General features: G+C 35.4%; 1 protein-coding gene across 1 annotated transcript in view; it reads left to right on the top strand.

Moving 5' to 3' along the window:
• LOC107047842 (flocculation protein FLO11) overlaps positions 1–15696 on the top strand; it is a 93150-nt gene extending 77454 nt beyond the window's left edge. The window contains exons 4-9 of the mRNA XM_015270697.1: positions 3360–3541; positions 5882–6040; positions 7133–7496; positions 9233–9386; positions 12156–12693; positions 14163–15696. Of these exons, the coding sequence (XP_015126183.1) occupies positions 3360–3541; positions 5882–6040; positions 7133–7496; positions 9233–9386; positions 12156–12693; positions 14163–15299 (2534 nt within the window). The 3' untranslated portion in view covers positions 15300–15696. The remainder of the gene's footprint in view (positions 1–3359; positions 3542–5881; positions 6041–7132; positions 7497–9232; positions 9387–12155; positions 12694–14162) is intronic.
• The last annotated feature ends 1119 nt before the right edge of the window (positions 15697–16815 follow it).

The following is a 16815-nucleotide window of genomic DNA, read 5'->3' as shown; positions in this document are numbered from 1 at the left end:
GGGAGCGGATTTTACCACAGAACAGACGAAAAAAGTTAGAAATTTTGCGAATCATCATTTCTTCAAGTTTGATGGATACAGTTAGTGTCAGAAATTTTATGAAACTTTTTATAAACTAGCGGGGTAGATTAGTTTATGCTATTCTATTTTATTTTATTTTCTTTCCGTTTCCGTATTTACAATTAGATTAATTTAATTTTATCCATTCTAACTTATTATACATACATATATACATTTTTTTTTCCTCAATTCACATGTCACAACATTGAATGAAGAGGAATTATGTTAAAGATCAATAAAAAGTGTTTTTTATGATCAAAACAAATACACAAAACAAATGTTATTCGAAACCTCATTCGGATAATAGAAAAATTTCTCCATGTATTCCTGAAAGTTTTTAAAATCTGTTTTCGTTCATATGGTGAAAGGATATCGCTACTCTTCATTCCTATGGTCGGATTCCAATTATTATAAAAAAGAAATGAAAAAAGAAGTAGTAAGGGATAATCGACTAGAATATGGATTTTTTTCTTCTTTTATGTTGGCAGAAACTTCGAATCACTTTTTTTCTTCAAGTATTAGAGGGATATCAGTATTTCTGCCAGAAGAAATTCAGAAAAATGCAAGGAAAGTGGGCGGGAAGAACTAAAAAAGATTAATTTTCAATGTCTCCGAAAAGTTTAAAAATCGATTTTTTTTTAATAACAAAGAATTCTCATAAATTCGATTTCCAGCCTTGTCTTTTGATCGAGAAAGCGTGAATTTTGATTTTGAATTTTCGAGCGCGTCATTTCTACCAACGGTAAGATTCAGAGATCCCTGGATCAATTTTTCTGGGAATCCCGGATGTTTATGGTTCAGAACCTTGCACAGCCAATGTGTTATGCACAGAGCATTTGTCCGTAGAAAATTGATTCAACAGAGTTGAAATTTCTTTTTATTCTGGAGAACCAACGACTGAATTATCTCTGAATTATCTGTTGGTAAGTTTCATTCTCCATCAATGGCATAGCACTTATAAATGCCCAAATTTTTAGATGGAGTGATGGAGGCTGCATTCCTCTGTTCTAATCCCCGCCCCTCTTTCCTCATTTCTTTACAGGTTCTAATAATTAATTATTCCATCAATTCATATTCAATAAGAGGCCATTTTTAATGATTTCAATGATTACAGATGTTTGGTAATCACAGAATGTAAACGACGAACTCATTTGTAATCATGTAATCACATTCTGTGCTCTTGGTAATCATGGTTATCACATAGGCAAAAGCGTAATCATTGGTAATCAGCGTAATCAGTCCCATAATCCTGGGTAATCGATTACATTTTGTAATCGTGGTGTCACCCAATTCGCCTGTGACTAGCCCCTCGCTTTTGATAGAATGAATAGAATAAATGACAGAAATTGAGAATTGGAGACTAAACATTTTGTCGAATTATTATTATGTCATAATTCATTATTTAAAAAATTGTTACCAGTAAATTTAAATATGGTTTTATGATACAACAAATAGGAGTGTTGTATAGGTTGTGCTATAAAATTGTAGGTAACATTATATTCAAGACATTCTTCAATTAAAATTTTCAACTCAACCTCAACGCTCATACATTCTCGAAACTCACCGTGCATCTCATCAAAATAAATCGGAAAAAGTCACCGTTATCTTTTTTTTGTTTGAATTTTCTCCTTCGATAGTTCATCAGTCATTCTCGACGGTGATTGCCAGACCGAGAAACCCTGACACCTTTGGCAACCCGTTATCGTTCACTTGACGCCTTTGTTCGATGCCTAGGCAGTAACGAATCCTTTTACCACCCACTGATTTTTTATTACTTAATGAAAATGATTCTATCCTCGACCCTCGATGTCGTAAATTCCATTGTCATGTCGGATTTACATCGGTTAATCCGACGAGAATGTGTTACGTTTCAATGACATTGAGAATCCCTAGGGAGAAATGTCTATTACCTAAAATTATTGCATAATACCACGAAATCTTCCGACATGATGAATCAAATGAAAACTGCTCAATCATTTTGTTCTCCTTCACCTTTGACCGTTCTCAAGGTTTGAGGATATCCGAGTGATACAGTTCGTCGAATGAAATGGGTTTTCGAGAATGACATTTTTAGGATTTTCGAAATGTTACGTATGGAAGAATTGATGAAAAAATTTTAACGCATTCCATCGAAAATTCCGCTAGTCTTTGTTGTCAATTTCTGAGGAAAATGCCGCAGCTCTTCCGTGCGTTTTTGATTCACGTCTGTGGATTTTTTTCTTATTAGTCATTTTTCAAAAACGTCATTTTGTACAACAATCATCGACTGAATTCCTATCAATGAACAATTACATTGGAATCCTGTTTATAAATGTTTTTCAAGTCAAAATTTAACAAAATTCAATTAAAAACCCTGGCTCTGGTCTTTCTAAGAAATTTAATCAGCTTTTTGCCGATTTCCATTCAACATTGACTCTTTTTTTTTGCTTTTGAATGGAAACACTGTAATCGTTCAAATTTAAGTTTTGGATTTTTCATGTTACATCGACTCATTATGACCCAAAAAGTTCGAAAATGCAAAATACTTCATTTTTAGACCGTGTTCGTACGTATGTATGTGCGTACGTACGTAAACAAATTTTTCTTCGATTGTTCGCTAATGAATCGATGGAATTGAATCTCTTTTTTTCTCACATGGAGATATTATTGAACCCTATTAAGCGGCATTAATTAAAATTTAATTAATTTATTCATTTTTTAAATTTTTATAATTTTTCAAAAATCATTTTTTTCACGATAACTAAAAAATAGTTCTGAATTGATTGAATCATGGCTTAAAAAAATGTTTTGGATGTCCGTTTGACCGAGTTCGAAGATGAAGGCGACAGCAATAATCATTATTTTGATTTGTTTGAAAATTTTCAAAAATTCTGTATTTTTTGAAACTCAGAACTCCCGGGATATCTTTGGATATCATGCTTCAAATGAATTCAATCATAGCTTAAAATATTTCAGTGGCGAACTGGTCAAACGGTTTAAGTCAACTTATCTCCCAGTTGAGTTTTTGAAGAATATTTCCGAATCTAAGCCAAATAACGAAATTTTCGTAATTACATTTGTTGTAGCTCTTAATCGACTCTACAAAAAAGATTATAACAAAAATTTTGCTTCTTTAGAAACGTTAAAAGTTAAGTTAATCTTAATTTATCAATAGAATCCGCAAAAATCTAATAGCAGTTCAATAAAAATGGAATAGAATTGTCTAGCCCATTCGTATGTTTCCGCTTTCCTTGTGTGTATCCTTGACATAAATTCTCAATATTTAAAAAATACATAAAAGCTCTTTATTCTGAATAAAGAAGGGGAAAAACCGAGAAGTTCCCCTGTGATTGAAACGAAGCCAGCGGCTCCAAAGAAAAGCATCGACATTCAACCGAGCAAAACCCACAAGAGTGACAATCAGGGTGAGACGAAAAAGCCATTGAAAAACACGAAAGTCATCGTGAGTTCAGTCGTCAACAAAGACCAGAAAAACACCGAGGTACTCATCTTTATTCTTAGTTTTACAATTTTCTCCATTTGCTTGAATAAGAATAAAACAGCATCTGCATTTCATCAAGTAGAATGTACATTTTTTTCGTTCTCACGATCACAATCTACAATCAATCACTGAATAGACTTCCTACATGAATCAACTGATTTGATTGCACACTTCATTGCTAATCACCTAAGAGATTCCCATCGATGATTTCCCATCGAGAGAATCGGTTTACATAAGTTTCTCATAACAATTCTCTCAGCATTTCTCATTCTAATGTTCAATTATCGACGTAAAGTCGGGAAGTTACGATCTAGGTGATTTGACTGCATACACTGAGAAAAATCGACATAATATGACAAAAGTAATTTCTTCACGGAGAGAAATATTCAATAAAAATTACGTATCTTTTCCGTAATTCCGGAGGGAAATGTGGCTCCCTCACGGAAAAAATATATATGCGCACAATTATTTATGGGATATATGTTTCATATATTTTTAATTTATTTTTGAGAAAAAATGCTGTGTATAAAATATATGTTGAATATATACGTGCACATATATGTGCATGTAATTGATATATTTGTCTCATATATTTGTTTTCCGTGCGAGTTGTAGGAAATTTTACGGAACTGTCACGGAATTTTTCCAGAACGTTCCGTAATTTTTATCTGAATCACCTATGAAAAATTACGATACCGTCACTCAAATTTTCTGAGTCGATTCTGTAATCGGTGAGCGAATTGTGAGTTCCGTAATTTTTACTGAACATTTCTCTTCGTGTTGAGTGGAGAACATCGCATGCAAATGCGATCAATTCATGGTAGATTTCAGTCAAGAAATCGGTGTTCTTCGGCCAAAAGAAGGATGATACTGAATGAAAAAAAGATATTGTTTTCTGGAAATTAGATAATATTCCTGAAGAGATAAAGTAAGTTCGAGAGAAGGAAAAGATGTTATTGCTTTCCTTCAAACTCATTGCGATTGAGAGCAAGTGACGGTTATATTTTAGAAATATCTGAAGGTTTTCCCCTCTATAAATTTTGTATTCATTCAATATGAAAGTCTCTGGTCCATGATTCACTGAATCAAGCTTTTAATATTTTTAGTAATTTTATCATCTTTGAATACGAAATAAACGATTTCTTGAGGCAAGAAATTGTCACTTTATCGCCAAGTGTTCGTGTTCAGGTCATGAATACTTCACAGGATCCCTACACGCTCTGATTCATTATGCTAAATTCCTAGGGGGGGAGTCGGACAAAATGGGACGTTTCGTGATCTTCTCTACACTGTTAGAAATTTCTTGAAATTTCGGTCACAATGTCATCTGAATTATCAATGTTGTGCGTTTCAATTCAATTTCAGTTGAAAACGTTCACTAAATTTCTCATTCGTCTTGAAAATTCAAGAAAATTGGATTTTTCATGTTGAACGATCATTGATTTTTCAATGAAAGCTTGAATTTTCAAACTCATTGTGAAAACTGAACATCACATACCATTCACTTTGCAATAGACTGAAAATTCAGAGAAGTTATTGCCTCAATTTTCAACATTTTCAAAGTTTTTCTGTGCCATATGCACCTGAAAATCGATAATTACTTAAATATTCAAGAAATTACAAGTATGAAAAAATCGTATAGAAATTTTCTATACGGATTGCGTATAGAAATTCTATAGGATTTCCTATACGAATATTTCGTACGGATATTTCTATACGAATTATTTCTACACATAAATTTTTATATAAATTTTTGTTTTCATACGAAAGATGTCTAAACACTTCAGAGAAAAACGTGGAGAAATGTCGCAACTCCATACGAAATGTTTCTATACATGTGGCAGTGGGTCGTATAGGATCAAACCTATAGAAATCGTATAGAAATAATTTGTATAAAAAATATCCGTATAGAAATATCTGAATACCATATACGAGAATCCTATAGAAATTCTATACGCAATCCGTAATAGAAAATTTCTATACGATTTTTTCATACGTGTAACTGATTTGCCAATGAAGAATTCTACAGAAATTTCATGTAACTTTGTCGTTATTAAAAATTTCAAGCGTTTTCACTTGAAATTTCAGGTGTAATTTTTTAACATTGTAATTTCCAATATTTTCACTTATAAATGAAGATATTGGCATTTGGAAAAAATCTCAATACATTCCATTTTACCCGACCCACCCCTACCCCAAGCGTTTTATCCTTAAGAGATCAGATATTTGATGCAAAAAATTAGTTTTATGACATTATGTCGATATTTCGCTCAGTGTATTGTTCCTCATAACAGCGTTAACATCTCATTTTTCTCATGGGAAAACTCCCTGACATTACAGTCTCCAACGCCTTCCACCGAAAATTCCAAAGGCCCAGTACTATCAACTGTCGTTCAGGTAGTCTCCGATGGTGATAAACCAGTGAAGAATAATCTCGCTGAACCAGAATACGATTACCTGTCTAAACAACCGACTGAAGTCGTCGACGAGACTTACAAGGTATGTGGAAAGGCAAAAAAATACCGGGTAACTGTTTTTTTTTCTGTGTAGGGCAATCAATATTCATATCACGTAATTGTAAGATGATGTTTGAACCTAGGAATAAAAAGAAATTAAATGAGTGAAAAAATTGAATAGGAAATCGTTGTTCATTCGCTTCGAAATTTTCTTCAATGCTAATTTCGACTGAAAATTCCGCATGTTCTTTTTATCCCGGAGACATTCAACAAGACGAATTTCAGTCGAAGAAAATTCAATAGATTTTGAGTTTACAATACAAATTAATTGGTGGTGCTTTATTAAAAAAATACTAATTTATAGAGGTATTTATAGCAATAAAATTGCGACAGAATAAATTTTTAAGAAAATTCAAAGTTTATCGATTTTTCTTGCAAAGCTATTCGAGTTCATTCGCTTGAAAATTCTCTTCAATGCCAATTTCGACTGAAAATTCCGCATGTTCTTTTTATCTCGGAGACATTCAACAAAACGAATTTCAGTCGAAGAAAATTCAATAGATTTTGAGTTTACAATACAAATTAATTTGTTGTGCTTTATTAAAAAAATCCTAATTTATAGAGAAGTATTTATAGCGATAAAATTTCGATAGAATGAATTCTTAAGAAAATTCAAAGTTTATCGATTTTTCTTGCAAAGCTATCCGAGTTCATTCGCTTGGAAATTCTCTTCAACGCCAATTTCGACTGAAAATTCCGCATGTTTTTTTTTTAATAGATAGAGAAAATTTAATAGATTTTGATTTTACAATACAAATTATTTGGTTGTGCTTTATTAAAAAATAGGAATTTATAGAGAGATATTTATAGCGATAAAATCTCAACAGAATAAATTTTTAAGAAAATTCAATAGCATTTTTAATAGAATTCCAAAGGACTCTACTTGCGAATTCCCTAAAATTTTCTAGTGAATGTATCTATTGAATGACAACATCAAAATTAATTCAAATGATAAATTCAAAAATTGAAAAAGAAAAACCATAAAATGCCTCAATTATTTTTTTGAATTCACTCTGCGATGAAGAAAGTACAAAACAGTCAATTCAATAATTTATGTTTAAACCGTAATTCTCAGTTAATAAACTTGAGGCCCTCATCGAAAGCTCCCCCCAAGCCTCGACCGTCACCTAAAAAGGAGAAAGAAAATCCAACGGGACTGGTCACACGACTGGGTGGAACAATCGTCAAAGATGGACTCACAACAGTCCACGAGACGTCTGTTCTTGGTACCTATATCAATGGAAAATACGCCCAAGTTCTCCAGAGTACGTCGAGAATCCTCAAAGGGGGTGGAACCCCAGTGATTCCAGAGGGCAAAATTCGACCCACCAACTCCCAGAGGATCCTGAAGACCATTGGACCACAGCATGGAAAATTGAAGCCACAATTGGAGCCAACTCCAGCCCACCAACAGGAGGAATCTTCTCTCCCGCTTGAAGGTCTCTTCAGTGCTTCATCTGGTATATAATTGTCAAGAGAAATGAATCTGACAGATTTTCTATTAAGGATATTTATTCAAAACCGCAAGCACTAAAAAAATGTCATTTTTGTGCAACTGATAGCCAGATTTATCTCCTTCGAGTTGACAAAAATTCCAATTCACGGACCGGATTTAATTATCTCTCTATATTATAAAAATCCGAATCGACTTTTGGTGATGAAAATTTGGTACTCGAAATTAAGACTCAAAAATTAAGGACCATAAGGATCAAATTAAGGGTCATGAGGGACAAAATAAGGGTCATGAGGGTCAGAATAAAGGTCGTGAGGGTCAATAAAGGTCGCGAAGGTCAGAACAAGGGTCACGAGGGTGAGAATATGCCTCGCGAAGGTCAGAATAAGAGTTCAAATTAGAGTTACAAGGGTCAGATTAAGGGTCAAATGGGTCAGATTAAAGGTCCAAACAAGGGTAACAAGGGTCAGATTAAGGGTCTAAAGAAGGGTCGTAAGGATCATATTAAGGGTCACGGGGATCAAAAACCAAGGATCAGAAACTAAGGATTACCAGGATCAAAATAACGGTTACGAGGATCATAATGAGGGTCAGATCAAAGATCCAAATAAGGGGGATAAGGGTCAAATTAAGGGTCGCGAACGTCAGATTAACGGTCCAAATAGGGGTCATGGGGATCTGAAACTAAGGGTCATAAGGGTTAAAAAAAGGGGCTCTCTATATCTCTCTATGTTATAACAATCCAAATCGACTTCTGGTGATGAAAATTTGGTATTCGAAATAAAAACTCCAAAATTAATGGTCAGAAATGAAGGATCATGAGGGTCAGATTAAGGGTCATAAGGGTCAGAATAAGGATCATGGGGGTTGACGAGTGGAGCGAGCAGGGGGCGGAGCCCCCTAGTCCGGAGATAAAATAGATAATGTTGACCGAATCTAGGCGTTAGTATGACGTTGTATGGGCTTAAAGTTGTAAATATCTGCTTCATTTTCCTGGTTATCCCAAATTTTTCCTTGGCATTGAATTCAGTATATTTTTACCACATTAACATCTATTTTTATTTTTGAATTCTTCCAGTAGGCGAATTATCAATTCAGTAGTGAAGCGGTAAAACGTTCCTGTCGACTTTGTTTTTTGCTGAGTTTTCGAAGAATATCTCCGAATCTAAGGAAGATAGTGAAATTTTCGTAACAACTGTTTTCATAGCTCTTCATTCGCTCTACAAAAATGTTATGATAAAAATTTTGCTATTTGCCTTAGATTCAGATATATGTATTCAAAACAGATCAATAGTCTAAATCGACTTAAACCGTTTTACCGCTTCGCTACTGAATTCAAAAGTAAATCTCACAATTGTCAGAGCTTAAAAGCCCGCGTATAAAAAAATCATTCATTTTATTTCGTCAAAGCAACTGCAAATAATTTTTCCTAATTTTCGGAAACGGTGGTTTCATATGTTCCCCCATAATTTTAAAACAGTAAAACATTGGCCTGGAACAGATACACTTCCTATTTTCGGAGAATGGATAAACACCTTTAATGATTTCGATGGAGAAAATCTTCAGATTCAGAATCTGTAGTCGAGTAAAAATATCTTTGAAAGGGAAACGTCTAGAGGAATTATTCACAGAACGTTTTCTCGTTTCGAAAATATTTGCAAATAATCTTTTTTGAAGTCGATCATTGTACTAGAAAATAAAAATGATGATCATGCCCATCAGGACCAGGTCCTAAAACGACGAGGAGGCACTCAGCTCCCCACGCACGTCCGAAATTCAGGAATAAAATCTACGACGATCTTGAGAATTATGAGGCTCCACAACAGCCGAGGAATCAGGGGAAGAATCGAGCCACAACACCTAGGCCGAATTACAAGTAAGTAAAAATAATATCAACCGTTACAGAAAAATTGTTCTAAAGAAAAAAAAACGAAGTATTTCATCGATTCAATTCGGTAGATGAAGTAATGAAGGAGGAATAATGATAACATTGATTGAATTGACCTTTCTATTGTCATTTTTCTAGTGACAATTCGAAAATTTCCGTCAATTTATTCGAATTTTCTATAGTAAAAATTCTGTAAAGAAACGTTATCTGGATTCTTCTCCATTTAGGCCTAGCATTTCTATAAAATACTCTCCTGTGATGAATCCTTCCTGTAAATTTCCGTAGATCATTTTTGTTAATAGAATCCCTGCAAGAAATGTTTGAATTTTACATATGATCGTCCTATCGGAAATGACCAAGTCTTCTTACAGATACTTCACAGACAGGTTTACAAGACTCCGGATTTCCTGTAGCGGAAGTTACATAAATTGGTCTTATGTAGGACCAGAATTTTTATAAAATGCTCTCATGAAGAATCTTCCGTAGAATGCTCCCTATGAAAAGTCTGGATTTCCAAAGACCTCTATGGTGAAGAAATTTTTACAGGATAGAAAAAAACGTTAAAATGAACGTCCAAATTCTCAATACGAATTTCGATAAGTAATCCTATTCGCGATCGCAACGTAGATGTGGGAACCACCAAGTGGTCTCTAAACTAACTATACTCTTGGGGGGCAATCAATGAGATCCCTCGGCGGGAACCAATGATGGAGCTCAACCACGTACGAAAAAATGGTATAGAAATTTTCTATACGGATTGCGTACAGAATTCCTATAAGATTCTATAGGATTCTATACGCATAGTTTTTATACAAATTATTTCTATACGATTTCTATAGGTTTGATCCTATACGACCCACTGCTACATGTATAGAAAAAGTTCGTATGGAGTTGCGACATTTCTCTACATTTTTCTTTGAAACATTTAGATATCTTTCGTATGAAAACAAAAATTTATCTAAAAATTTATGTATAGAAATAATTCGTATAGAAATATCCGAATATCATATATGGAAATTCTATAAAATTTCTATAGGCAATCCGTACAGAAACTTTTTATACGTTTTTTTCATACGTGACCAATGAGATCCTTCGGAGGGAACCAATGATGGAGCTCAACCAATGAGATCGATAGATTCTCTTCGATCTCATTGGTTGCCCGCCAAGAGTAGTTAGTGGAAGGACCACTTGATGGCTCCCACATATCACGCACAAAAAAATTTAATAGAAAAACCTATCGAATTCGTTAGAAAATTCTATTGAATTTCTATTAAACTTTGTATTAGTTTTTGGCTGATTCTATTGACATGTTCAACAGAAAACATTCAATAGAAAAAGTCAACAGAATTCGATTTTTCTATATAACTAATTCTTTATATATATTTTCTATCGAATTTGCTCGACTCAAATTTTCTAAGTTTTTTTCATTCTATTTTTCTTTTCTTCTCATCAAGAAAATCAAACGAAAAAACTTAGAAAATTTGAGCCGAGGAAATTCTATAGAAAATATCTCAATAGAATAAGTTATACAGAAAATTTGAATTCTATTGACTTTTTCTACTGAATATTTTCGTTCCGCTCACCAACACCCCACGGCTGGTAAAAACAGCTTCAACCAAACAGACTTATTTCTAGCCCTCATTTTTTCGAAAATTCATTCCTGACTCCCGTTTCTAACTTTTACTTCTGACTCTTATTCCGACCGTTATCTGACATTTGTTTTTCTTTTGATCTTATTTCTCAGCGTCATTTTTACCCTTATTTTCTTAGTTTCGAATCTTAATATTTCTCTTAAGGTCCGCCTGTATTATCTTTCAAACGTGATCTTGGTGGTTTTTTTTTATTTGAATAATATGAAATGTTCTCCAATTTCATTCAGTTTTATTTCATTCAGTCTTACACAGCCCTGAAGTCTCCAAAAATTATGATTGTACAATAAAAAAATGTTGAAACAAACAACATTTTCAGAGAGTGTGTTGAATAATATTGGGAAATGAACCCAATAGGGAAGAAATTGCAAATTAATAATTTGCTGTATCTAATCGCTGTCGCATCGTCATATGTCCTCTCTATCGGAATTATTTCCTAATCTTTATAAAAACGCTCTTTGAAGCTGTTCAGTTTTTTATACTTTTTGTGATTACACAATCATAATTTTCGGGGACTCCTGCGCAGGGATAGCCATCAATCTTCCAATTCTTCAATATTAAAAGCATTTCCGACTTACATTGATCGAGAGGTTTAAATATACTAATGGAAATTTAAAAATAGTAAAATGATTGATAATCCAAATTTCCAATTGATGATGAATTAAATATTTAAAAATATGGAGCTACAAATTTTCTATCAAGTAGATAATGCTAAATTTCTTAGAAGGGATTTCCGATTATCCAAACAATCGTCAATCTTTCTAAATCAGTTACTGATTAATGAAAAATTCAAATTTTACTATTTATCTGAATATGAAAATTGATGATTACTTCAATAATTAAAACATTAGAGTAATATTAACTAGTTGACACCTTAATAATTCAACAGTAATAATAATTTATGGATATGGCTATCCCTGCTCCTGCGTGATGTAAAACCATTGGAAATTGTGATATATTAAAGCAGATTAAGGGAATGAAAAATCGATCGAGAAAACGCTGGAAAGATAATCCATCCGGGCCTTAATTTTCTATCGTTAGAAGTCGATTTAGATTTTTACAGTATATCGAGATAAATCGAGTATTCCACGTTCTCTTCCAAATTTAGAAACAGAGCATTGACAACGACAACAACAGAAGCCCCAGTATCCCGTCGCAGATCAGGATTCCGTCCGAGTAACTCCCAGCAATTCGTCTCTCCCCCAAAACCCCTTCGTCCCAAAGCCGACCAGAATTCCAATCAGAGCCCAGTTCCAAAAATCAAACTGCCACGGACCCAGGGGCGGTGGTCCTACAAGACCACTCCGAAGCCTCGTATCGCCATCAGGAAGCAATCCGACGATGAGGAGAGAGTCTCAACGCTCGAGCCTGTCTCGAGTGAGCCGACAGTCACTACTGTAACAGAGGAGAAAACTTCATTGTCTTCCCCCCCTGCACAGAAGAAAATCCAGGAAGGTGGCACATACGACGATGAATTGGATCCCAGTGAGACGGAAGAGGTGTCTTCAACGAGTGTCCAGAGTGATCAAGCACTACCCGAGCCCAATCTTCCGGTTGAGACCCTCAACGTTGAGATATCCACTCCAGCGGACTTCAATGATGTTTATTTTGAAATTGCAACCATCAAATCGCCTTATGCTTTCCAGGTAAATGCCTCCCTTCTCACTCTTTTTCATTACTACAGATACAATTTCCTCAATTCTGGTTTTGACCAATCAGAGTGTGGAATTCGGAGTCACGTGACACGTTTCACACTGATAATTTCCCCGGCTGCAGGGAAATTATCAGACCGATAATTTCCCTGGAGCCCATCAATTCAGTAGCGAAGTGGTAAAACGGTACAAGTCAATTTTGACTATTGACCAGTTTTCAATGAATATCTCGGAATTTAAGGAAGATAGCAAAATTGTTGTTATAACATTTTTTGTAGAGCCGATTGAGAACTACAACAAATGTAATTACGAAAATTTCAATATCTCCCTTAGATTCGGAAATATTCCTCAAAGACTCAACTGGGAGATAAGTCCACTTAAACCGGTTTACCAGTTCGCTACTGAATTGTTCTAGCAATGATTAAGTCCTTTTCAATAATGATGTTTTGAGTGATTAATTTTAATTGGCGCCAGTGGATCGCGCTCACTGGAGACTATATTTAGAAAAATTCATGAATTCGGTAAATTCCGCGCAGAAAAAACTCGCCAAAAAATGATGCAGACACTATCTAAAAAATCCAGATTCGAAATATTAGTCATCCCAACAAAAAAAAATTAAAACCTCAATGTAAGTGAAAACAATTTGAATGAAGATGATTTTTTTCTGCGGAATTATACCGGAGTTTTACCCTTCTCGTAAAGATCAGTTGAATCTAACACGCCTGAAAGCCGATTCACTAAATATGAGAAGATGTCACGGATGAAAAAGTTTAATAAAAAAACCTTGCGAATTCGCTGGACAATTCTATTGGATTTCTATTGAACTTTCAACTAGTGTTTCGCCAATTCTACTAAAATGTTCAATAGAAAATATTCTATAAAAAAAAGTCAAAAGAATTCGATTTTAAGAATTTCTTCGGCTTCAATTTTCTAAGTTACTTGTTCGATTTTCTTGAAAAGAAGAAAAGAAAAATAGAATGAAAAAAAATTGAAAAATTCGAGCCGAAAAAGTTCTATAAATATCTGAAGAGAGTAAGTTATATAGAAAAATCAAATTCTACTGACTTTTTCTATTGAATATTTCAACAGAATCGGCCAAAAACTAATAGAAAGTTCAATAGAAATCCAATAGAATTCTCTAACCAATTCGCTAGGAATTCTAATGAATTCGCGTGGTGCCTAGAGATGGAAAAATTCGGTCCACAGAAGTATTCTCAGGTCATAATTTCCATCCAAAGATCAACAATCGACATTTTAATTCAATCTAAATTTCAATATTCCCCACATAAAAAATCCCAAAATATTTCTGAAAGCCAAAACTGTGGATTAATCCACAGTAGAAAGCTCCCACTTGTCTGCCCCCCACAACCGGAAGTAATACTTCATCCCTTCCCACTTTCTCTCCATTTCTCCTCTAAATCACTCCCATATCATCCACTCGATCAACTCGCCATTTTTTCCAGGTGGGAACAATGAAGAACACCCGTTACATAACAGTAACATCAACCATGAAGAAGACATTCGCGACAGCAGAGCCATCGACGACATCAACCCCCACCGAGCCCCTCACCGAGAACATCCTGGCGAACACTGGAGCAGCGTACGAGTCATCATTGCCCCTGGACTCGTCAGTGGCCACCCTGCCAGCAATAACCCTCGAGTCAGGGCAGGCAACGCCGCCCCTGGAGACCCTCACAGAGACCTTCACGACGACTCAAACCCTGTTGAAAACCCACCTCCTCCCAGTAGTGGCAGCTGGCAACACGTCAACAATCACTCTGGTGCAGACCTACAACATCGCCAGGATGGTGACAGCGACGAAGACGCTGCCCCCTTCAGAGATCTACCAATTCATTCCATCGAAGACTCTGAATGAATTCAACACGAAACTGGACGAGGCTGGAAGTGAACTCCACCTGGAGCTGGACTTTGGTGATGACGACAGGGATGACGAAGACATCCCCAAGAGGGTAGTCGTCCCCAACTCAGAGGCAGACGACCTAGACGTCTTCAGATCGTCAGGAAAACCAAAGGACGCCCCAACGACGTCTGCTCCAGAGCCCCAGCTGACCCCAGAGCAGGCCCAACAGCTCGCCCTCCTCAAGTACTTCGGCCAGCAACAGCCAGCAGCACCTCAGGTGATCACAACCTCACGCCCTGTGATTGTCCTGGAGACTGTTTACGAGTCCCACGTTATTCCCCTTGTAAACAATGGAAATACTGTGTACTCAACACTCTCCAGACCAGTTGCAACAGTACCACGCACATCGTACGAGTTTGGTATGTCAACTTTAGCCCCAATAATTACCCCCCAGGTGCCGCAAATACCGCAGGTACCGCTGTTCCAGCAGCAGCCACAGTTCACTGTCACCAGTGCACCCTTTGTCACACAGACACTTGCCACTGTGTCTGATTCTAGGGTACTCAAGCTGACTTTCGGGGCCAAGACGGCGTATACCACGCTCTTCTCGACGAAGGTTGTGCCTACTGAGATCACTACTTATGTCACTACTACTCTTCCCGTTCAACCTACTGTACCTGCTTTCCCAGGGTACTACCCACCGCCTGTTGGGTATCCACAATTTCCCTTTGTTGGGTGAACTTAGAGTTTAGGGGGAATGGTGGAGCAGGAATGAATGGAAGAGGACGAGGTGATTTGGTGGTGAAGTAGCAAAACGTAAAAGAATGAGGTGGATTATCTCAAAAATGAGAGTATTTAAGGAAAGATATCAAGATATCAGATTTTTGCTTCCGAATGGAAGTTTTGTAATCGGTTGATTTTACGATTCTCTAATTTTAGTTGGAAATGACTTGAAATGTCACGAACCGTCGAGATATGATGTTTTTAGAGAATGTGTACGTCCGTATGTGCGTACAGAATTGTGGAATTTTTAAAGTAAATTTTTACAGAAAAAGGACTAAAGTGATAGATCAAAATCTGAAATTTCCAGTCATAATTGGTTTTGTTTGGGAGCATATCTGGGCGAATTTTCAGCTCAATCGGTCCAGCAGTTTTTGAGATACAGCGATTCCGAAAAATTTTTCTTTTCTCAATATCTGGAAAACTACTGCATCAAATGAACTTTTTGGCGTCAAAATATTCTTTATGATAATATCTATGGAATCAAACCATAATATGCCTAGCTAACTATTGCAAGTCGCCCAGTCATTGACATTTTTCATTTTTGTGATAAAATTGATGAGAACACGATAACACTTGAAAAAATTGAGATAGAAAGTTGAAATTTGGTAGAATTCTGGCGCATACTATATTACAGGCTGGGATTTCAGATGGGCGAAATCCAATGAGTAGTTTTAAAGATATTCAATTTTTTGTATAAAACTATATTGTTCAATATCTCGAAAATTATTCATCCGATTTCAAGTTTTTTTTCAAAATATTCGTCGTCATGTCTCCTATCTAGTTCTTTCAAAATATATACCTTTTCCTACAAAATTTACGAGATATTGGCGTTTTTCTATTTTTCTTGTCTGAAAGTTGCTTTGACGTTCCATTACATGAGTGAAGGATGTGATAAAGTTAAAAAATGGTGAAGACTAGTTAGTATCATCGAGTTACACTCCTGTGTAAAATTTCAGATTGATCCATTCAATACTTTTCGAAATAGAGCAATTGATATAAAAAGGTTTTTCGCATAAAATGACATATCTTTGTTCTATCATTGATTTTCACGTGGAAACATTCCGTAAAAATGGGGTCGTGTAGATATGCCTGTCCCGATGGATAAAACCGGAAGTTAATTCTCAATTTTGAAAGGTCAAACATTTTGTGGAAACGTTTTCAATAAAAATTGCCACTTTTCAATTAAAAAATGAAATTTCTGCGGATCCATTCGGAAGCTTACTACCAATGGAATTGGTAGAAACCAAAAATGAAAGACAAGTAACACATCATGTAACGGTCACATGCCTTCTGACAGAAAGGATCGGCCCCCTTTATTTAGAAACGACTAGAACTAGAAATTTATTTATCTGCAAAAAAAATTGCGAAAATTTTTGCACAACATCACTTGCTTTTGAGATGATTGGACAAATAAGAATGTCAGATTCTACTTGTTATGTATTCTAATGAGGGGTTTTTTATCTCGTTAAACA

The sequence above is a fragment of the Diachasma alloeum genome, unplaced genomic scaffold (assembly GCF_001412515.2).
Source record: "Diachasma alloeum isolate Michigan unplaced genomic scaffold, Dall2.0 Dall_scaffold_78908, whole genome shotgun sequence".
In the NCBI taxonomy this organism is placed as follows: domain Eukaryota; kingdom Metazoa; phylum Arthropoda; class Insecta; order Hymenoptera; family Braconidae; genus Diachasma; species Diachasma alloeum.
The sequence above is the reverse complement of the archived record's forward strand: the minus strand, read 5'-3'. Positions and strand labels throughout refer to the sequence as shown.